Source organism: Actinia tenebrosa, unplaced genomic scaffold (assembly GCF_029948245.1).
Source record: "Actinia tenebrosa isolate PJP-AT-01 unplaced genomic scaffold, QUT_ActTen_1.0 PGA_scaffold13__45_contigs__length_12533684, whole genome shotgun sequence".
Lineage (NCBI taxonomy): Eukaryota > Metazoa > Cnidaria > Anthozoa > Actiniaria > Actiniidae > Actinia > Actinia tenebrosa.
This window is the reverse complement of record NW_028292573.1, coordinates 10,272,655-10,296,169: the sequence shown is the minus strand read 5'-3', so window position 1 is coordinate 10,296,169 and position 23,515 is coordinate 10,272,655. Positions and strand designations below refer to the sequence as shown.

Here is a 23,515-nt window from a genome sequence, read left to right as displayed (position 1 = left end):
TTATATTATCAAAGTGAAAAAGTTGATAGAGTGATGTCCTTAAACCCGTGAATAAGATATTAGACTAATGCACTTTAGTAGACAGTAGTGCACTTTTTGTGTCTATTTGACTAGTATTTGTTTTATTTTACGGTACCTCCTTTTCCTATAAATTAAATATCTTAAAGTCAGGGACTGGGGGTGTTCGGTGGAACCTCTCTTTGTGAGATCTTGTGAAGGTCATTATGCTCAGTAGAATGAAATTGGAACCCCCCTTTGTTAAGCCGATTGCGGTACTGCGTTTGCTTGCTCTGCTTTATCCAAATGGTAGAGAGGAAACTTGACATTCTGTCTAGGAATTGTAGGCTTGACCCGATAGAGCTTCGCTTGTTGTTTCAGTCTGGTTTCTGCGCAACTAAATCGTCAACGAGTACTGTATTACTTCATTCCATCACCTCCAAACACATGCTCTCCACTAAGATCAAATATAACAGTTTTATTTTGTTTGAAAGCGAAGCAGTACGCTAGGTATCGCTTTGCATTTGTAAGGATCGTGCGGATCAGGGAATCAAATAATACAGATTTTGGTTGATTTGAATGAGTCGGAGTTCCACTTAACCTATTAATCAAACTACTCTAGTACGGACACCCAAGAGAAGAGTGTGTGCCCTGATTAGAGAGGTTCGTTTATACTTAAATATGTTCCGACCGGACAAAAAAAAAAAAAAAAAAAAAAAAAAAAGAGAGAAAATTTTTACTTTTGGAATTTTTGTACACGTAAATGCATTATTCTTATCACTTTACCATACTATATTTGTTTGTTTTATTTATTATATGTCGTAATTTATAGCGACATCTTTTTTATATTAATTATTACACGTTACACGGACCTGATTTAGGTCACTTGACAGATCTACTGAGCCAAGATGTAACCATGAGTCTTGATGCTCTTCTTTCCATTATCGGCGTCGCAATCCGCTGTGTTACCCGTGGATACCGTACCATCAGTTCTACAGCTTGTCCCAGCACCACCGAACCCGATACGGGAATCTGGAGTATCACAATCGTTTTCTTGGTTGCTGATTATACCGATGCGTACGCTATGGCGGTCGACACGGACAGCATTGAAGCCTTCTTTATTGCAGTTAAGTTGAAGAGAAGAGTCTGGGATGAGAGACTTCCACGCCATACGACCAAGCGAGGTGCTGCGGTAACGTCCGTCTGCGATCACAGAGTACAGCGACCTTGCCCTGCAGTAACATGCGCTATATATCAGTGATAAGTTCAGACTTGGTTTTCAATGCCTGAATTTCTTTTAGTCTTTGTCAGAAAACGAAAAATTCTTGAAAAGTACAAGAAGGGAACTAGATTTTTTGGGTTTCGTTTTCATCGTTTGGGCATTCAGTCAATTCATGATAACACGTTTATTCACAAAGAACACACGTTTTTGTATCTTACCTGTATTTCAGACGAATCCAGTTTGGTTCACTTGTGTTCCCACTGGTTTTCATTCCTAGACAGAGACTATTGAAGGGCATCGTCCAATAGGTAGGTAACTTGGTTTCTTTATGATCCACACCTGATTGGCCTCCGGGCATGTTATATGGCTCTTTGTTCCCCCACAGGGCTGAGGTGTACTTGAATGTGGACTAAATAAAGACAAATAGGTCACAAATAAAACATTAGTCATAAGTTGACCAGTCTTATTATCAGTAGTCGTATACTTAGTTGTTTTTACATTGTGACCATCAGTCTTCATGAGGGTAGTCCAGCCTCCTCCACCACATCCGGGGATGTAATCCATGTAACAGTACACCTTGGTGACGTATGGCTTGGTAATGATGTAGTAAACACCACTCTCGGCAAATCTATTGGCACAAGTAATTACAACGTTTTCAGGGATGTGTTTAACATGAAACACTATCTGATCGTTTTTGCGAGCGCTTTTTCAATGGATCTAAAACATAAATATTCTTTGCTTTACTCACGGGTCATCCTCGAGGATTGCCTTGCATGACCGCGCGGGATTCTTACGACTGCCCAGTTTAGCTCTGCAGTCATTAGTCTCACAGACCTGCAGATGTCCATTGATGATCACTCGTCCTCCGTATCCTGGTTGAATAACAATGTCTCTACCCACACCAGATTTGATGTACACTGTGCCATCTTCATCCTCTCTAAAATCCACCGCATTGCTGTGCATAACAATTGAAAATATAACTTGATTATTCTTTTTGTTCGATTCTTGTCAATATATAACAGAGGTTTACTTCCCTCCCTTTCCTCGCCCCCTCCCCCAAACCCCAAAAGCGCCGCTACGCAGGTTAGGAGCCACCCAAAAAGTAATGTAAGGTGTGGTTCCATGGATTAAAACTGGTTTTTTTTTAAAGAATGCAAGAGAAAAAATATCTAGAAACCCTACTCCCTTTAGTTAAACATCCTGGATCTGCCACTAACCGGTAACACCCACCTGTCTTCAGCAGCAGTGGTATCACTCCACTCAAGGAGGATCAGCAGCACCAGAAGAATACAACTCTTGGTCAACTGCATCTTTGACAACGCTGCCAAGAAAACAAGCCTTTCATTCGGCACGCGTAAAATAAGTAACTAAGCAGTTGACTCAGTCACTGCGACTACGAGATAACTGCCGCTGTATCGTGTTCGATGCATGATAACATGAAATCAATCCGATCACAAGGAGTCGCATAACAAGTTCTAGTTAACAAAACGGAGTTTTTAATTAAAATTATTATCGAAATACCTCCTGAAGGACCTAAGGTAATATTTGGTGCAGATGATGGAGAAGTATTGAGCTGATTACAGTTAATGTGGGTGGAGTCATCATGACAAACTGCGAAGCTTTATGATAAACAACATAACAATGTATTGCGTTGGGTTTTTTCCCCTTCCACCACAGTTTCTGCAAAAGGAATTCTTATTTGTTGACTTTAAGGCGAATGTTTTGAAATAATTACGAGTCATGAGCCTTTGGCTAGGGAGATTGAGCGATCACTATGCATATTTCAAGTAAACAAGTAATATAGACTAGCTAAGCCACCAACATCTTCGGCAAATTAAAGTGTTGAACAGTTGCTAACAGTGACTATAGCTTTGGCTCTCTGATGGTAGATTTTAGATTTTAGATTTTCTTAAAATATCAATAAAAAGATCAAGGAATCGCTGGTAAAGACTTGAGGAAACATTACCTTGACTCCCAGAATGTGATTTGGCTTGCTTATTCTACTTCTAGTTGAATGATGTAGCTAAAATTATGGCTCGTTTTCGTCTTGACCTGGCAGAAGCTTCTAGCGATCTCCTGTTGTTCTTGGCTTTGAATCTGATAGATACTCAGCTACACCCTTAAAAGAGCAGTGTATTATTTTACTTCACTTTAGGGACAGAGGGAGAGAGGGTGGGATGCGCTTGGCAACCCCTAGCTGTTCGTTGTTCCATAAGAATAATTCTTCAGTTGTCTCCCAAATCTTTATTGTAAAAGTGTTCTGTAGTCGTACTGTCTCCCCTTTTGACTCGAAACCATTCGACAACCCTCTCTTAAGCACTAGTTTTTTAAATGACTTCCCACCCCCGGCTTAAAATAAACGAGTCCCTTATCACCTCCACACACATGCTTTCCTTCGAGGTCAAAGATAATAGTTTTTTTTTTGTTGAAAGAGAAACGGTACGCTAGGTATTGCTTTGCATTTGTCAGTATCGGGTGGATGAAGATCAATGATAAAGATTTTGGTTAATTTGAGCTATTATCATATGACCCGTACGGCCCTGCTCGCGCGCTCTAATAAAACCATTGGAAAAAGTCACGTGATGGGGGCCGGACGGGTTGACGTAAGCGGTCCGGAAAAACCCGTCCGGCCCTGCTCGAATCCGCGCGCTTTCTTTTTCTTAATTATTTTTATTTTCGTGAGGCTCATATGATAAAATGCTTATTGACTGAGTTAGGTCGGGCCATACGGGAAAATATTTGGCTCTCGGTCATTTGTACGGACCTCGCTGCGCTCGGTCCGTACGACATGACCTCGAGCCAAATATTTTCCCGTACGGCCCTCCCACTCAGTCAATAAGTACATAGTCATAGTCCTACTGGCATCTATCATGTGCCCGTCAAGGTGAAAAGTGAACAGTTGCAACAAGAACCAAGACAAACCTTGAACGTTATCTCCAATAAGGTGTCCGTACTAAAAGATACGACCACAGCGGTGCAGGTAATAGATAATTGTCCCATCATAAATGCGTCATTGAGAAAATTGAAGCTATAGAAGCATTTTTCACTTCCGCATATTGAATTTCTTAGTCGTCACAGATGATCCTTTTATTTAGTTTAATGTTACCATACCTTACATTACATCACGCTATTATATGTCGTAACTAGTGTAACCGACATCATTTTTAAACACTTCTACAAGGTTTTCGCTGCAATTTGTCATCTCGTTTTGAAGAACACGTTTCAATTCATGTGATTGGTCTATTGTGCGAGAATGTAGCCAAATGGCCTGATGTTCTTGTATTGCAAGAAGAAGAGTGTGTGCCCTGATTAGAGAGGTTCGTTTATAAGTAAATATGTTCCGACCGGACATTTTTTTTTTTGCTTATGGAATTTTTGTACACGTAAATGCATTATTCTTATCACTTTACCATACTATATTTGTTTACTTTATTTATTATATGTCGTAATTTATAGCGACATCTTTTTATATTAATTGTTACACTTTACTTAGTCAATGAAACGGGCCTCTATCAGGTCACGTGACCGGCCTACTGGGCTAGGATGTAACCATGAGTCTTGATGCTCTTGTCTCCATTATCAGCGTCGCAAGCTGCTGTGTTGCCCGTGGAAACCGTACCATCAGATTTACACCACGAGCCAGCACCACCGAACCCGATACGGGAATCTGGAGAATCACAATCGTTTTCTTGATTGTTGATTATACCGATGCGTACACTCTGGCCGTCATAAAAAATATTGAAGCCTTCTTTATTGCAGTTTCGCTGCAGGGAAGAGCCTGAGATGAGAGACTTCCAAGCGTTACGACCAAGCGAGGTGCTGCGGTAGCGTCCGTCTGCGATCACAGAGTACAGCGACCTTGCCCTGCAGTAACATGCGCTATATATCAGTGATAAGTTCAGACTTGGTTCTCAATGTCCGAATTTCTTTTACTCTTTGTCAGAAAACGAAAAATTCTTGAAAAGTGCAAGAAGGGAACTAGATTTTTTGGGTTTTGTTTTCATCTTTTGGGCATTCAGTCAATTCATGATAACACGTTTATTCACAAAGAACACGTTTTTTGTATCTTACCTGTATTTCAGGCGAATCCAATTTGGTTCACTTGTGTTTCCACTGGTTTTCATTCCCAGACAGAGACTATTGAAGGGCATCGTCCAATAGGTAGGTAACTTGGTTTCTTGGTTATCCACACCTGATTGGCCTCCGGGCATGTTATATGGCTCTTTGTTCCCCCACAGGGCTGAGGTGTACTTGAATGTGGACTAAATAAAGACAAATAGGTCACAAATAAAACATTAGTCATAAGTTGACCAGTCTTATTATCAGTAGTCGTATACTTAGTTGTTTTTACATTGTGACCATCAGTCTTCATGAGGGTAGTCCAGCCTCCTCCACCACATCCGGGGATGTAATCCATGTAACAGTACACCTTGGTGACGTATGGCTTGGTAATGATGTAGTAAACACCACTCTCGGCAAATCTATTGGCACAAGTAATTACAACGTTTTCAGGGACATGTTTAGCATGAAACACTATCTCATCGATTTTGCGAGCGCTTTTTCAATGGATCTAAAATATATAAATATTCTTTGCTTTACTCACGGGTCATCCTCAAGGATTGCCTTGCATGACCGCGCGGGATTCTTACGACTGCCCAGTTTAGCTCTGCAGTCATTAGTCTCACAGACTTGCAGATGTCCATTGATGATCACTCGTCCTCCGTATCCTGGTTGAATAACAATGTCTCTACCCACACCAGATTTGATGTACACTGTGCCATCTTCATCCTCTCTCAAATCCACCGCATTGCTGTGCATAACAATTATTCTTTTTGTTCGATTCTTGTCAATATATAACAGAGGTTCAGTTCCCTCCCTTTCCTCGCCCCCTCCCCCAAATGCCAAAAGTGCCGCTACGCAGGCTAGGAGCCACCCAAAAAGTAATGTAAGGTGTGGTTCCATGGATTAAAACTGGTTTTTTTTTAAAGAATGCAAGAGAAAAAATATCTAGAAACCCTACCCCCTTTAGTTAAACATCCTGGATCTGCCACTAACCGGAAACACCCACCTGTCTTTCGCAGCAGTGGTATCACTCCACTCAAGGAGGATCAGCAGCACCAGAAGAATACAACTCTTGGTCAACTGCATCTTTGACAACGCTGCCAAGAAAACAAGCCTTTCATTCACCACGCGTAAAATAAGTAACTAAGCAGTTGACTCAGTCACTGCGACTATGAGATAACTGCCGCTGTATCGTGTTCAATGCATGATAACATGAAATCAATCCGATCACAAGGAGTCGCATAACAAGTTCAAGTTCACAAAACAGAACTTTCAATTAAAATTATCAAAATACCTCCTGAAGGACCTAAGGTAATATTTGGTGCAGATGATGGAGAAGTATTGAGCTGATTACAAGTAGTGTGGGTGGAGTCATCATGACAAACTGAGAAGCGTTATGATAAACAACATAACAATGTATTGCGTTGGGTTTTTTCCCCTTCCACCACAGTTTCTGCAAAAGGAATTCTTATTTGTTGACTTTAAGGCGAATGTTTTGAAATAATTACGAGTCATGAGCCTTTGGCTAGGGAGATTGAGCGATCACTATGCATATTTCAAGTAAACAAGTAATATAGACTAGCTAAGCCACCAACATCTTCGGCAAATTAAAGTGTTGAACAGTTGCTAACAGTGACTATAGCTTTGGCTCTCTGATGGTAGATTTTAGATTTTAGATTTTCTTAAAATGTCAATAAAAAGATCAGGAATCGCTGGTAAAGACTTGAGGAAACATTACCTTGACTCCCAGAATGTGATTCGGCTTGCTTATTCTACTTCTAGTTGAATGATGTAGCTAAAATTATGGCTCGTTTTCGTCTTGACCTGGCAGAAGCTTCTAGCGATCTCCTGTTGTTCTTGGATTTGGAAGCTGATAGATACTCAGCTACACCCTCAAAAGAGCAGTGTATTATTTTACTTCACTTTAGGGACAGGGGTGAAAGGGTGGGATGCGCTTGGCAACCCCTAGCTGTTCGTTGTTCCATATTTATTGTAATAGTGCTCTGTAGTCGTACTGTCTCCCCTTTTGACTCGAAACCATTCGACACCCCTCTCTTAAGCACGTTTTTTAAATGACTTCCCACCCCCGGCTTAAAATAAACGGTCCCTTATCGCCTCCAAAAACATGCTCTCCACAACGATAATAGTATTTTTTTTGAAAGAGAAACGGTACGTTAGATATTGTTTTGCATTTGTCGGTATCGAGTGGATGAAGATCAGTGATAAATATTTTGGTTAATTTGAGCTATTCGTAGTCCTACTGGCATCTATCATGTGCCCGTATTAGAAATATCTGTCAAGGTCAAAAGTGAACCGTTGCACCAAGAACTAAGGAAAACTTGTACGTTGTCTCCAATAACGTGTCCGTACTAAAAGATAAGACCACAGAGGTGCACGTAATAGAAAAGTGTCCCATCATAAATGCGTCATTGAGAAAATTGAAGTCATAGAAGCATTTTTCACTTCCGCATATTGAATTTCTTAGTCGTCACAGATGATCATTTTATTTATGTTAATGTTACCTTACATTACATCACGCTATTATATGTCGTAACTAGTGTAACCGACATCATTTTTAAATACTTCTACAAGGTTTTAGCTGCAATTTGTCATCTCGTTTTGAAGAACACGTTTCAATTCATGTGATTGATCTATTGTGCGAGAATGTAGCCAAATGCCCTGATGTTCTTGTCTCCATTATCTGTATTGCAGCCCGCGGAGTTACCAGTGGATATAGAGCTATCGGTCTTACAACCGTTAATCGATTTTGACCCAACAGTGGCACCATACCCAATATGGGAGTCTGGACTGTTACAATCGTTTTGCTCATTGCTCATGAAACCAATGCGCACACCATGATAGCCACTGACATGGAAATTGAACCCCTCCTTGTTACAGTTCCGCTGCAGGGAAGAGCCTGGGATGAGAGACTTCCATGCCTTACGTCCAAGGGAGGTGCTACGGTACCGTCCGTCTGCTATCACAGAGTACAGCGAACTTGCCCTACAGATACATCAGCACATTTGGAATCAGACATTTGTTTTTAAAGCTCGTGCGTATGCTTATCGATGCAAAACTCTCGACTGTGACGTCATAAACCGTTATAAATACCTGTAGTTAAGTCGAATCTATCTCGGCTTGCTATGAAAGCTGGTTACCATTCCCAGACAAAGACTGTTGAAGGGCATTGTCCAGTAAGTTGGTAGCTTGGTTTCTTGATGATCCGCTCCTGATTGGCCTCCTGTCACGTGATAGCTAGCTCTGTTACTCCACAATGCTGAACCATATCGGAATGTAAGCTGTTCAGTAAACAAATTAAATACGGTAATCCTTCTAAATACGATTATTAGTGTACTATAGATAATTCATGATACTATAGTATACTTTGAATCTTTGATGATGATGATGATGATGACGATGATGATGATGATGATGATGATGATGATGATGATGACGCTGCTGCTGCTGCTGATTCATACTTTGGGAAGGAAAAAGAAATCTTACCAAGTATCCGTTGGTCTTCATGATGGTAGTCCAGCCTCCTCCACCACATCCGGGGATGTTCTCCATGTAACAGTACACTTTGGTTACTGTTGCATTAGTCTTGATGTAGTAGACACCACTTGGAGCAGACCTATAAAAAAGTTATAGAAAACGTTTACACATGGGTATCGTATCAGATAACAACACAGTGCAATCTCTTACAATGACCACCACCACCACCACCACCACATTCACCACTACCATTAGACCACTGCCACTATTAACGCCACAACCACTCACACCACAACACCACCACTCTCATCACTACCATCACCACAACCACAACCAACACACCACCACCGCTGCCATCACAACCACTACCCCTTTCGTCACTACCATTACGACCACTACCACTACCACCGCCACAACTACTTTCAACACCACCACCAAAACACCACTATCACCAACACCACCACTACAACACCACCAACACAACAACATCACCAACACTACCCCCACCACAACACAACACAACCCCACCGCCACCACTACCGGCCTTCATCACCATCACCACCACCACCACCGCCACCGCCTCCACCGCCTCCACCGCCGCCACCGCCGCCACCGCCTCCACCGCCGCCACCGCCTCCACCGCCTCCACCGCCGCCACCGCCTCCACCGCCGCCACCGCCTCCACCGCCTCCACCGCCGCCACCGCCTCCACCACCGCCTCAACCACCACCACCGCCTCAACCACCACCACCACCACCACAACCACTTTTAACACCACCATTGTGCCCATTTCCCCACCCATCACGATAATCATCAACGATAGTGGTAGCAACAATAACATAATAATAAAAAAATTGAATCGACTCACCAATCGTCCTCCAGGATCGCCTTACAAGATGGAGCTGGATTCCTAGCACTGCCAAGTTTAGCTGTCACGCTAACATAGCGAACACCATCACAGATTTCAAGGGCTCCATTTCTGTAAATAGCGGATCCTTCGTTTCCCTCGTTACATGGATTACCCGATGAACCTATCTTGAGATTGAAAAAAGCCCCGTTTATTCGTACCCGTCCACCTTGCCCAGGATGCAACACAACATCTTTTCCCTTGTCTGACGTCAACCCCACTTCGCCGCCATTTTTGTACGTCACAGAAGCTCGCCTAAAGTGGAGAACGTAAACTATTCAATTTAGACCTCACGGCTACAGCTTGACGTTTCAGGCATATTGATATATAGAGAAAGCAAAAAGCTTGTGAAGAAAAATTCCAATTTTTTCATTGATTGTTAATTTTTCGACTTCAGTAAGCCGCCGATACTTACTGCAATTTTTCTATCTCTGGAACCGCGTTTTCAGATTTTATTTTTGCAGAGAAATAGTTTATCGTTTTCGCTGTTTTGGGGTGTGTAATTTTCAAAATATTGCAGAGAAAAGTACAAACTTTTGAACGAACTTACTGCAACATGTTTTCGTTGCGAAACATCGCTCTCATCGCGAAACATCTCGCATTGTGCATTAAAAGGTACTTACTTTTCGAGGGCCTTGTTTGTTAGCAGCAAAGTGGAAACCAAAAACAGCACAAAAACCAGCTTCATTTTCATTTCTTCTCGCTTCACTTCGTCTTCTTTTGATTTGTCTTGGAATGTTAAGAAAAAAACAGCTTGGTTATCTTATAAAATTGTGAGCCAAAATTTAATCGTTTTAAAACAAAAAAACACTAGTTGCTTTACCTACCTCCTAAAGTGATGAACGCTGATGAAGTTTAGAGAAAACTAACGTGAAGAAGTCCGTTTTAGCCTCTTTATCAATCAAAGAAAGTCCCCAAAAGTAAATAGGAATTAAAGATTCAATCAGTTATGTCAACATATAAAGTTTTATAATATAATTTTCCTTTCATTATTTGATGAAAAATCAATTACGATAGACAGGGCAAGAAAAAACACGAACCCTAGAAGATGGCATACTTAGGATTAATGGAAAGATGAAAAGGAGTTTGTTCAATTAGCCTGTTTTATTCCTCTTTGGGAATTTGTTGGCGGAAATTATGTGACAATTTATTTAACTCTATTTTTTAATCATTGCTTTCTCCAAGAACTAGAGAGCTCATCTAGGGAGATCAGAATGATATAATTAGTTTACAATCATTTTTGGAGTACAATAGAAGAAAGCAAAAAGGAAGATATTAATTAGGGTGGCGTTCGCGGCTAACGCGTCGTCTTTCACTGCTGTGAGTCCAACGGGTCGGGTCGCTGGTTCGAGCCCTGCGGTCGCCACATGTGAATTGAGTTTGTTTAATGTGTCGTTCTCTCCTATGCTACAAGGGTTTTCTCCGGGTTCTTCGGTTTCCTTCCTCCGTAAAAATCAACATGTCAACAAGTTAGCTGAGTGTTGTATGTTGTAAATATAGAACGTAGTGGTAGTGCGTGTGGAGGGAACCTCCCAGAAGAACCCCGTATGGTGAGTAGTGGTTGTAAAATATTATTATTATTATTATTATTATTATTATTATTATTATTATTATTATTATCATAGTAGTAGACACTAATCCCATTGTCTTCTTTTGCTTTAATTTGACTGTTAGTCACTACTTATACAATTTTTTGAGCAGTCAAAATAATCAATGTGTTCTCCAGATTTGAACTTGTCCTCCAACAAAAGATTGATCAATTGGGCCGACGACTGTTCCGGTTGGAGAACATTTTCCTAGAAGTTAACAGCAAACGTTACACAGTGCTAATAGAAATATTCCAAAAATGTTCTATTGTTTCTTAGCTAATCAAAATTGATTTTCTAACCGGAAAGATGACGATGACGCTTCTGATTGGTTAGGAAACATTCTTGAAATAATCATAGGTGCCCAAGGTTTTTCGATTCACTCTGTAACAATCAGCAATCAAACCTTGAAACAACCTCTACGCTGATCAAGGTCAGAGCACGACTATCACACAGATAAATAAAGGTTTTCTATTAAAACTATCCCGCCCTTACATCTGAACCTGAAACTCCAGAGTAAAGCCTCGAATCTAGGGAGGGATCCAACGAACTTTTTTGTGATGCCGAGTTCAGAGATGGAGATCAATGTAAAATTACCCCCCCCCCCCCCCCTTTTGAAACTTGGCTCCCCGAACAATACCTTTTTAAGCAAGTTCTTGACTTCCTTATTTCTAGCAGTTGCCAATATCTTATCATTCATGTCAGTATCAAGAGGTCCTGGTGCATAACATAGTACTCTCACGTCAGGCTATCACAAAAAATACATATAAAAAAAGAAAGTTAAACAAGAAGTGATTTCAACAGATTCAGGAAGAGCGGTAGGGTTGTATTCTCTTTAAGTTCAAAGAAAGACTCGTAACAACAACATAGCGCACGGGAGCGTCGTGCTGAATTTGGGGGCACAATATAATGATGAAAGGTGGAGAAAGGTGGAAGAGCGTGGAAAAGAGGAGAAGGGTGAGAGAGAAGGGAGAAAGCAGGAAAGAAGTGAAAAAGTGGAGTAGTGGAAAAGAGTGGGAAGGGGACAAGTGGAGAAGTGGAAAAGGATGAGAAGGGGACAAGTGGAGAAGGGGACAAGTGGAGAAGTGGAAAAGTGTGGGAAGGGGACAAGTGGAGAAGTGGAGTAGTGGAAAAGAGTGGAAAGGGGACAAGTGGAGAAGTGGAAAAGGGTGAGAAGGGGATAAGTGGAGAAGTGGAAAAGGGTGAGAAGTGGAGAAGTGGAGAAGTGGAGTACTGTAAAAGAGTGGGAAGGGGACAAGTGGAGAAGTGGAAAAGGGTGAGAAGGGGACAAGTGGAGAAGTGGAAAAGGGTGAGAAGGGGACAAGTGGAGAAGTGGAAAAGGGTGAGAAGGGGACAAGTGGAGAAGTGGAAAAGGGTGAGAAGGGGACAAGTGGAGAAGTAGAAAAGGGTGAGAAGGGGACAAGTGGAGAAGTGGAAAAGGGTGAGAAGTGGAGTAGTGGATTAGTGGAAAAGAGTGGGAAGGGGAGAAGTAGAGAAGGGGAAAAGGGTGAGAAGGGGACAAGTGGAGAAGTGGAAAGGGTGAGAAGTGGAGAAGTGAAGAAGTGGAGTAGTGGAAAAGAGTGGAAAGGGGACACGTGGAGAAGTGTGGGAAGAGGGGAAAGAGAGAAGTGGAGAAGGGATGAGAAGAGGAAAAGGGTTGAGAAGGGAGTATTATATTCTATGAAGTGCAGGTCTATTATAATGGCTGCTAAAGGCGCCTTCTCATAACTGTCAGTTTGACTTCATTGAGCTGTGCCAGGGTGTATAGCAATAACACGTTTTTTCTAACCTCCTCTGCAGCCATCACTTTGTGTGCCATCTCGCTTGCTGCTTTTGAAGTGCAGTATAATGAAAATCCTGCAGCTTCTTGTATGGCAAACAATGATGAAATATTCACAACATATCTTTTCACATCAGCAAAAGTTTTTATGAAATTTGACCTAAAACATGAAAGGGAGGAGTGAAACAACTGCCTGTGCTGATGCTTTAATTCCCTGAAGTGCACTTTGACCCTCCCTACTTTTTATACTTAAGGGTCCAGTTGCCTGAAGCCTGGAGAGCACTATCCGATAGACAAATCTTATCTCGCGGATAAATTTATTGGCTAACAGCATCGACTTTTCCACTGGATAACGATTTATCAGCTGGATAGTGCTATCCAGGCTTCGTACAACCGGGTCAAGGACCATACTTCAACCCTCAACCCCAAGTGTTTTTCACCTGTCCCTCCAGCCCTATTTATGCAGTATTTTCAAACTTACATTAAGAAAAATTGTGAGGTCACATTGAGGTTAAACATATCCTGCAACTCTTTGGGGTCTTCAAAGTCTTGGATTCTCTTTGATATATCTCCAAGTTTGGCAGCATTGTTTATAAGCAAGGCAGTGCTGAAATCTGGAGGGTTCACCTTGAAAATTAACAGTAATATAAGACAGTGTATTAAGGACGTATCAAACGATGCATGTAATACCCAATCTATTCGCATTATAGTATGTGTGAGATATTAATGGGTTAACCCTATCAAGGATGTCTCCTAAGATTGAATTGGAATTGTGTAGTTTCAAAAATTATCCATACCCCCCTTACGGAGGAATTTTTTTAAGACACCCTCCTCCCCCTGAAAATTCCAATTTTCTTTCATACAAACTGAGTAATTTCTGTTCTTTGTCTGACCCCCCTACTCTTCAGAAATTCCAAATTCCTCTGTGGGGTGGGTATGGATGATTTCTGGAACTACACATTTAGAAATTGATTTTTGTGGAGGAAGGAAAACTGAAGGAAAACAAAGGAGAGAACCAACGAAATATTCTACTTGAAAACAAAAATATATGACACCAAACCCAGAAGGACTTGAACCTGGGTCGCATTCAGGCAAGGCATTAGAAATGCACACAGCCATTGTTTCCCCGCAAAACAAATTTTGTTCCTCAGATTGATTTTTTTATCACAGACACTGATTTTTGGAATAGGTGTGAACTTTATTTAGGTGTCAAAAATTATAGCAGAGCACAAGTATTCTGTTAATATTTTATAGGGACAGTATTATTCAGCACATACAGTCCATAAGCTATCTATTAGTAGTTTACCTTTTCAAAGATGATCTTCAAAGAAGAAGAAATAGTTGACATATCTTCAAGATCAGCTGATACACAATGAACTGGTCAGGCATTAAAATATAAATTAGTCAAAAAAAAAAAAAAAAAAAAATTGTCAAAGGCTAGAATTGTCTATTAAATAAATCACTCAGAATGTCGGATTTGGAGAAAGCTTTATTTGTGGTTGTGTTCATATCAGATATACAACCACGAGGCGTAGCTGAGTGATTGTATATCTGATACAACACGGACACGAATACTGTATATGACTTGTCAAACGTCTAAGTTAGTTCCTTTGTGTTTCACTAAAATTTTCAAAATTAAAGTGAATTTGGCCAAGAAAATCCAACTTAAAGTTTATGCAAATGAACACAGTTTTGTATCAGATTTACAACACTCTTCATGGTCGTGATTTCTGTTGTGTTTTCCTCATGAATTATTCATGAGTTTGATAATAATATTTAAGCCACTAGTTATTATTCCAACCTTTTGCGGAAGAATGTATTTGTTCAACTGCTGTTTTTGTTTTTTCCAAGCCTTCTATGGACCGTGCTGTAAGGATGAATGTCATAGGATTCTTGGTTTTTACAGCTTGTTTTGCAATGTCAACAGCAATGGCAGCTCCAAAGCCCTGACTTGCACCAGTCAGAATACAACATATACTGGATCCTTCAGCAAACATCACTGAGTAAATAAACAAAAACAAATCAAAGTAAACAAAAATATATGTGTAGTTCAAGTGTAATTCCACCCTATCGGGCTCGTCAAAATACAGCAGATTTGAAAAAAAAACCCTGTATTGACCATCCTAAAATGTCTGATAAATTCTATATATCCATACCCCACCATGGACGGAATTTGTTTAAAAACCCTCTCCCCTACCCCCAGGAACTACCAATTTTCTTCCATACAAACTTTGCAATTTTGTTCTTTCTCTGACCCCCCTACCCCACAAGGATTTCCAATTTCCTCTGTGGGAGGGGTATGGATGTTTTCTGGAACTATACAATAATGAAAAATAAATAAAAACAAATAAAGAGTCATGAAATATATAAAATAGGACAAGGTGAATCATGTTGGTGGCATTAATCTTGGATTCTAATGAGAACAAGAGGACAAAAGACGTGGTTGCCATGTTGGTCAATAACATTTTACAATAGTAGAACGTAATTTCGCCATCTGACTAGCTGACAGCTATGATCAATAAGAGGACAGACAAATAGAATGAGGAATCACTTGCACATGGACCCAGCACAGCAAATTTTTTTCTTTTAAACTATTTCCTTTTTTTATGGTCTTCATCGTAATTCATGTTCTTCAAATGTCGATACTAAAATGAGCCTTGCTCGGGCCAAAAACACACATTTACACTTATCAAACAGGGCTCTGAATACATCGATGTATGCCTCACCAATTTAGGTATCTCTTCCTTTAAAGCAAAATAAAAGCATAAGCTTTTCTTTGATTTGTTCTAGCTTACGTACCTGGAGATTCTTCTTTGCAGTTACAGCCTCAGACGTGTACAAGAGGGTCTATTCGGACTATTGGAGATCAAATGTCTAATAAAATGTTCAAAATGTTAATAACCCTTCTTAGCAGTCTGGCTGGGTACGAGATTCCCTGGGTACGAGAATGGACAATATTTGGGTTTCCTGTGGTAACAAATAAACGTGGAGGAGAGGGTAGGGTAGGGGAGAGGCGAGGATTTGGAAATGTCCACTGATAAATATTTTGACTGACAACCCAAGAATTTGCTATCCAAACATAAAATCATGACTTGTAAGAACTGTAACATCATTCATACCTTAAAAGGCTACCTACAAATAGCGTCTCTTCGTTAAGTCCTGGTATTTATCGAAAAAGTATTTTTTGTGAGACTTAAAGTCTATGGCGGGCCTATAAAACATTGACCTTATCGACTATAACTTTGTATATTTGAGGTAAGCATAATGTATTATCTCGTTGCTATCTTATTTACAAACTGAAATTAACAGGAAATTAGTCTAAGGCCATATATGTATATGCAGTCTCTAATGCCGTTAATCAAAGCACACTAGCCCAACAGGTTCCATACTGCAGTGATGCAGCCTCAGTAGTGCATGCCCTCAATGCTCCATACAGGTTACCTCTTTATACCTCTGCGACTTGTTGGCGTGGAACTGAGCTAATTGATAGATCTAAAAAGGGATTGAAAGGCGTTTGAAATTGGTCAACAGCTCAGACAAGCATGGTAAAAAAATATGACTTAAAAAATATTTTAAAAAAGAACTAAAGAAAATGTACAAAGAGCATAATTAATCATTAAGCCATTAAGATAGTATTATCTTTTTCAAACATTCGAATAACTTATAAAACAGCAACATTAACTATAAACCTTTGGACTGAGTATAATCTCAGTACAAGTACATGCATACATTGTCTGATGTTCTCGTTGCCATAGCTACGTCATCGTAAATCATGGTGTGGTTTCCAGCTGATCTGAAATAGTGACGTAGAAATGACGTCACTACAAAACTGAGGGGCCATGAAGCCTGCGATACCCTGAGGTCCCTAGGTTATATATTTCTCGTTCCGGCGTTTGCTGTTTTGAAGGGCAGTCGCTAGCCTCGTTACATACACAGGAAGCGAAATAGAACCTCTGGAGCCCAGTGTAAGCCTGCGAAAATGGATCAGCAAAATAATAATAATAATAATTATTATTATTATTATTATTATAATTATAATGATAATAATAATGATAATGATGATGATGATGATGATGATGATGATATAAAAATTGTAAGAAAGTGTCAGAAATGGGTTATTTCACAGAACTGTGAGATTTTGATAACGTCTGTACAATTGTTAAATTTGTATACATCTTTGTAAAACCAGTCATGCAGATATTTGCTTAGACTATTCATGCCCGCAATATTCTGTATTCATGGAGCAAAAATGTCTGAAGTTGAAATAAACATATAATAATAATAATAATAATAATAATAATAATAATAGAAATATAATATTTTTTTAGAGAAATATAATAATGATAATAATAGTAATAATAGTGATAATAATAATAATATTAATAATAATAATAATAAATCAAAAGGGAATTGCCCACCATAGGTATTAGAATATAACAACCATGATTTATAGTGTTACTGTTATGAAGAGTGTATTAGCAACATTATTATTTTTTCATTTGGTGACCTGGAAATCAGTGATTTCAAGAAGAAAAGTAACACCTTAGTTTTGCAAATGTTCTCGATTCTCATTGGCTAACATTTTTTCTCAGATCAGGTGGTCGTAAGCTTTAAGTTCTAGATTACGGATAATTTGGTCTTTGAAGATATATTAATATGGGTTTATATCGAGATATCGATAATAACAAGAGACTCTTTTACATGGTCTCTTGATCATACTGTGAAGTATTTCAGCGTGCTATTTATCGGTAAGGGATCGATAGGGGGGTTGGATAGGCGAGAGGGCAATACATGCCGTGCAATATACGTTCACTAGTTATTTACAGATCCAAAGTGTTTTATATTTATAACGAATTACCAACCCGAACGATTTATTTTCCTCAACTGAACCAAAAAGTAAGACTTTTGTTATCAAATACCACTGTAAGTACTTTTTACCAAGCCTTTAACGACTGTAAATTTTCTTCTAGTTTTTCAGGAAATGACTTCACTATTCTGAGATTTGTTCTCCTCAAGATTAAGAAATGGGAAATACGTTAGACTGCTGTTATTGTACCCGTCAGAACAACCAGTGCCTGTTTCCATGTATCCGTTGCTGTTCTTATTCCCATCGTCGGGTTTTCTATAACTTTGATGGCATGGAAGCAGTCCAGCCTTTGGTCCATTTTTACTTTCCCAAAAAATCGGTAGTACGAAAACTTCCAGGGGAACTTAAGTCGTGTGCTGAAGAAGAAGATCTCAAGCAGATTATTCAAAATGGTAAACAGGAAAATATTGCAAACTTGTTTAAACATGTTGGCGCTGCATCATAGCATCTGCATCTTAAGGTGCCTCGATACAATAATTTTGAAGCACGACTCCTCTACTTGTATTGCAAACTGCGCGGCACCAGGTATACCTTGGCCAAATATGAGTTTATACTAAGTGTAGGGATAAATGGAAGTTTTAAATCGTGTGTATTTCGTGACCATCGGACACGCCCTAAAGGCATCTTAATTGCAGTAAAAAGCGTGTCTCTCGTCTTTGATTAATTTTATTTGAATATAATTCTGAAGTAATGAGTTGTGTAAGAGAGGTATTTAATTTAGAGCGAGAAGCATGTCTCAACACAAAAGGAAAAATTAAATACGCCAGTGCGTTTTTAAGATACTTACTTATAAGCCGGCTCGCATACTACACATGCCTCAAATGTTATCTACTCCTATGTAATCCATAGAAATTAGATGTAGAAGGGCTGATATATACTGCGTCCTTTTTGAAAGATTCGTAAAAGGATTCTTCGTTCGGATATGACATCAAAGCAGCCACGTTGGAAGAATTTGACAAAATATTTTTTAGAGAATATTCTTATTTAGCCTATATATCTTCCAACATGGCAGCCATGGCTTTGGTTATTTCACTCCCTTGCAATGATTGCAGATGCAAACCAAGAATATTAATTCCCCAAATTAGAATTTGTGGTTCAGTTGATTCGGCACTTCAGAATGTTAAAGTGACAAGGCCATCATCCTCCTCGGGTGCAACTCCATGAATCACACTGGAAGATCTTTAACGTATTCAATTGGACAGAGCTAGGAGTCCAAGTCCAAATCAAAGTTGATAAAATGTAAATGTATGAAGACATCAAGTCCAGCATCGAATTACTTGGAACCATTATTTCAAGTGCCACTCAAGCGAATTCGTGAAACGTCTAATGAGAAAATAAAATAGAATAAAAACTTGCCATAAAACTTGTTATTATCGCTTATCACCACCGCAAAGTATAGCAGTAGCGCAGCTCAACTGAGGCCCCGTCCACAAGTATCCGGAAGTTTTCGAATACGCTGACGTAAAAACGATTTTGCGCATGCTCAATAAGAAAAACTATCCCACAAAGGGACTAGGCACTAGCGTGCATCAGGGCGGATCAAGAAATTTCCGGATACGTGTGGACAGTGAAAACGATTCGAATACGCTGCGTGTGGACGCGAACATTGTCGTATCCGCAAAAATAAATTTGCGGATACAAAAATTTCCAGATACGTGTGGACGGGGCCTGAAAGCATGTGAAGGCGGTTCTGGCATCCATTACTGAGCCTGATGCGTTTGTTTTGTTTTTCCTGACAGGTATGGGCCCGGTAGAACAGCTGAGTGCAATATGTTTCTATGCCAGTAAAAACAACTACACGGTTCGCGCAGTCGGAGCAGGTGCCAGTTGGTCACGCATTACAAGCACACGTGACATCCTTATTGACATGAAAAAGCTGGACAGAATCCTCACGAAGCCGCCAAGCAGCCGTAAGGAGAATCTGGTTAAAGAGTATGTGGATATAGAGGTAGAAGGAGGGAAAAAAGTTGTGGACTTTGTAGAGGAACTCGACGCGCGGTATGGTCTGGGTCTCCCGATGATTGGTAACTATGCTGGTCAAACTGTTGCTGGAGTGGCGAGTACCTCAACTCATGGGTCAGGATATTTTGCAGGAACCCTTGTAAGTAACACTGATATCGATACTGATAAATGTGATAGAGGGTTATGAAGTGGTTTGCATCGTCTGCATGAGTGAGATATAATTTAAGGCAAATTCGAACAACGGCCACACCTTATCTTAAAGCGGTTTAGTTGGGAAGCGATGCGGCAAATTCGTAGTTTGATGTATACGTAGCCGTGCCGTGTCGTACCTCAGCTACGTATTTTAGAGCAGTTTTCTTATGACTGTGAAAAGCTCGTATACGCGTGCCTTGCCGTGACCGTGATGTTTTCTGGAATTTTAATTAGCTGATTGTTTTCTTGCGCATTGTGATTGGACTGGCAGTGCCGTGACCTCAGCGTGACCGTGTCCATGCCATGTTTATGCCGTTTGATGACGATTGCGGGCTCCAAGAATTAGGATAGTGACGTACCACTAATAAGAAAGAGGAATGGTCTAACAAATATTTCCAACTCATAGGGGTGGAGTGGAGTGCAGATTTGTCACAATTCGAGTCATGCATGTCTTCCCATCCATTAATGTAGTGTTTCAATATTCACAGTCCACTTCAGTCGTCGGCCTACACCTCATTACTCACCGTGGTATCCAAGTACGCATCGGCCTTGGTAACGAAACTTTCGAAGAGTGTAAACAGAAACTTGACGACGCACAGCCGTGTGGGATTCCTGTGGTGATGAATAGTACAACCATGTTGAAGGGGACGGTAGTTGGGCTTGGTTCGTTAGGGATTGTGTGCTCCATCACCTATCGATGTATTCCTATGTTCAATATAGAAGAAACGAGAAGTCTTATTCGTATTCCTTGGAGTGGAAAAAATAGTTTTCGCATCAGAGAGCGATTTACTCACGCGTTTACTGATCCTGAACTAGGAGAATATTTCTCGTTCTTCATTAATCCTTATCCACAGCCTAGAAGGTAATGTCAAAAATTACTTATAAATGAAAGAATACCCCGAATGAATAAATAAAGGATGGAATAGAGATAAAAAGAAAAACAAAACAAAACAACAAAAAAACAAAAAAAACAAACAAACAAAAACAAAACAAACAAAAACAAACAAACAAAAAAAAAAACATAAAAAAAACAAACAAAACAAAACGAAAAAGCAGTAAAAGAAAAAGAAAGAACTAAGAAGGAAAAATGAGAGAGAAAAGAACCAACGTGGCGACTGCTTCATTGTTATTTATATCTAAAGGAATTTTGAGTCATGATGGCTCTGACACTGCGCGCGATGTATCCTAGCGGCAGCTAGAACACTACATGACACTTGATTCCTCAAAATAAAACAAACTCGCTTATGTATCTTCACATATATTTTTTTGTATCAATGTTAATTTAGTATCCTGTACGGTGCAGTTCTTCAGTCCAAGCGTACAACACGTCGTCCCGCTTGCTGCAAGTGCTGCCTATGTTGGTGTGGCTCAGGTGGACGTGGTTGTAGTGAATGTGGCATGGTACAAAATGATTGCACTACAAGCTGCTTGCAATCCTGTGCGAATTGCTGCCCATCACGTGTTTCTGACATTACAAACTTTGGTTTGTCTTTGATGGACAGGGCCAAATACCCGTTCGTTCACAAGTATTACAACGTTTTGCAGTTTACTAATGGCAATGTACAGTGAGTACGACTTTCCAGTACGACTCTTATTCCTCGCAAATATTTATTCTCCTCTGTAGGATGACATGGGACACCAAATGATTACTTATAATCAGTCATGTTTTATAAAGCTCATTTTCTATATGGATATAATCAAATGGGATGAAAGAAACTCAGCCTCACTAGTTTCATTTCAGCCAGTTGCAGCAGTGCACGAGAGAGGGTTGGGGTCAGAGTTTGGATCCCTTATACATATTTCTAACATTGATCTGTGCAGCCGATTCTCCTCCTGTACCCCCCTGCAAGTAAGCCGTTCAAATTTTATCAACATCCTGTAACAGCGTACCCGTTTAAGCTAATCGATTTGGAAATGCATGATTACCTTGCTTGAATTTAGCTGAGTACTTCCAGTGGTGATTCAAGATTCCTTAAACGTTGCGCAGCTACACTCACTTTGTCAAGACTAACGTTTACGTTTCATTAACAGCGTGCGCACAGCAGAATGGTGTTTACCGCTGGACCAAATGGACGCAGCTCTTGCTGACGTCATTGACACAGCAAACCAGTACGCTCAGCGTCATCAACAGTACAGTTTGTTGCCAATCTACGTGCGCTTGGCCAAGACTGACGAATTATTGTTGAGTCCAGCTAATAAAAGGTTTGCTTCTGGAGAGACAGAACACTGCTGTTATATTGAGGTAAGTCCTTACCGACAAATGTCTTCTCCTATTACAGTCCTACTCTGAGACAAATACCGGATTCTCCATGTAAAGGGACTCCAGATTCTAGTATCTAAAAACTTTGGCTCTTGCTTGAATGTTGGAGCCCAGGATAACCTTAAGTTGAGATACCTATGTCCAACATGATGTTCTTCAGACCCGTTTTTGGGTCTCTGAAATTGTCGGGAATCAAGTTGGAAAAGTTCTTAATTCAGCACATGTCATGCTGATTGGGCTGCCTGCCTGCATCCGCTTTATTTAGCGCGCGTTAACCCATATGCAGACGGGCGACTTCGCAAAAGTCTATACGATATTCCTTAATAAGGGGAAAGGGGTTGGTGATTGATTCCTACAGTTAATTTGCCATGACTTAGCTCAGCTCATTGTTCGATCAAATTTGAAAAGACTTACTCTCATCACAAACGAAAACTCGACTACAAGTAATATCTATAATAGCTGAAAATAATTTGGTCGTCACTTTAGGTTCCATTCATGGCGGGCGCCTTTGGAACCGACGAATACCAAGCCACCATAGAGGAACTATTATCCAAGAAGTACAGCGCCAGACCACACTGGGCTAAGAATAACCAGCTGAGCTCAAACCGAGTAAAAAAGCTCTACCCAAACTTGAATGAATGGCAGAAAGTATTCAAACTGTTCAACAAAGATGGCACCTTTTGTAACGAGTTTACTAGGAGAATGGGCTTTGATCACTGCTTGGTGGAAGAACCCGTTAACCAAGGTCATGCTAATAATAACGTCATCAATGTGCAACCGCCTAACGGTTATGTTGACGTCATCACTGAACAGCCATAATCGCCTTGTGATATTATAGGCAGATTAAGATTCCCGTTTTTCCTTCCAGCAAACGGCAAACGTGACCACGTTTTCATCGTTTCCCTACATTTCACTTTACCTTTTGCAAACCTTCTCGACAAAGACAAGTATTCTTTTGTTTATCTACTACTTGGAGATTTTTGCGATTCCTTTTCACTAATTTTAAAGAATTTTTTAATGGTCAACTGACGTTTCACGTTTGCCGTAAACTAGAATCTTAAAATCTCTAATGTCATTAGTATCTAACAACCAACGAACAATTAAAAATCTGATCTGTACTGATATATAACTGCACTAAAAAACTGAACAAGATGGAGACGTCTTTTATCATTTTCAATCATTTTA

The 23,515-nt window shown here is 40.1% G+C and overlaps 4 protein-coding genes and 1 long non-coding RNA gene across 6 annotated transcripts; 1 reads left to right on the top strand and 4 right to left on the bottom strand.

The window, feature by feature from the left end:
• Positions 1-788: 788 nt before the first annotated feature.
• On the bottom strand, positions 789-3,478 carry LOC116287120 (uncharacterized). Its single transcript, XM_031693750.2, has 6 exons — positions 3,186-3,478; positions 2,450-2,540; positions 1,968-2,174; positions 1,718-1,847; positions 1,438-1,628; positions 789-1,229 (listed from the first exon to the last, which is right to left on the bottom strand). Exons 2-6 carry the CDS (start codon positions 2,527-2,529, stop codon positions 893-895), a joined length of 945 nt encoding a protein of 314 aa, XP_031549610.1. The 5' UTR covers positions 2,530-2,540; positions 3,186-3,478; the 3' UTR covers positions 789-892.
• Positions 3,479-4,291: 813 nt separating this feature from the next.
• On the bottom strand, positions 4,292-10,499 carry LOC116287123 (uncharacterized). Its single transcript, XM_089028764.1, has 9 exons — positions 10,307-10,499; positions 9,645-9,938; positions 8,786-8,915; positions 8,412-8,580; positions 6,288-6,378; positions 5,823-6,029; positions 5,571-5,700; positions 5,291-5,481; positions 4,292-5,083 (listed from the first exon to the last, which is right to left on the bottom strand). Exons 1-9 carry the CDS (start codon positions 10,375-10,377, stop codon positions 4,750-4,752), a joined length of 1,617 nt encoding a protein of 538 aa, XP_088884890.1. The 5' UTR covers positions 10,378-10,499; the 3' UTR covers positions 4,292-4,749.
• An 822-nt stretch (positions 10,500-11,321) lies between these two features.
• LOC116287122 (sepiapterin reductase) lies at positions 11,322-15,996 on the bottom strand. 2 transcript variants are annotated; one of them, XM_031693756.2, is made up of 7 exons: positions 15,849-15,996; positions 14,851-15,048; positions 14,356-14,426; positions 13,531-13,676; positions 13,059-13,209; positions 11,910-12,017; positions 11,322-11,479 (listed from the first exon to the last, which is right to left on the bottom strand). In XM_031693756.2, the coding sequence occupies exons 2-7, from the start codon at positions 15,044-15,046 to the stop codon at positions 11,354-11,356; spliced, it is 798 nt and encodes a 265-aa protein (XP_031549616.2). In that variant the 5' UTR covers positions 15,047-15,048; positions 15,849-15,996; the 3' UTR covers positions 11,322-11,353. The 2 variants fall into 2 exon arrangements, with proteins under 2 accessions (XP_031549616.2, XP_088885008.1); XM_089028882.1 differs by lacking the exon at positions 11,322-11,479 and adding an exon at positions 11,498-11,653.
• A 193-nt stretch (positions 15,997-16,189) lies between these two features.
• Positions 16,190-23,515, top strand: LOC116287119 (L-gulonolactone oxidase). The gene is made up of 7 exons (XM_031693749.2): positions 16,190-16,304; positions 18,020-18,308; positions 19,656-20,017; positions 20,559-20,932; positions 21,357-21,635; positions 22,102-22,312; positions 22,817-23,515. The coding sequence occupies exons 2-7, from the start codon at positions 18,074-18,076 to the stop codon at positions 23,147-23,149; spliced, it is 1,794 nt and encodes a 597-aa protein (XP_031549609.2). The 5' UTR covers positions 16,190-16,304; positions 18,020-18,073; the 3' UTR covers positions 23,150-23,515.
• LOC148911824 (uncharacterized) lies at positions 16,280-20,974 on the bottom strand. Its single transcript, XR_016119556.1, has 4 exons — positions 20,865-20,974; positions 20,595-20,775; positions 16,779-17,020; positions 16,280-16,541 (listed from the first exon to the last, which is right to left on the bottom strand). It is a non-coding gene; the product is annotated as an uncharacterized LOC148911824 (long non-coding RNA).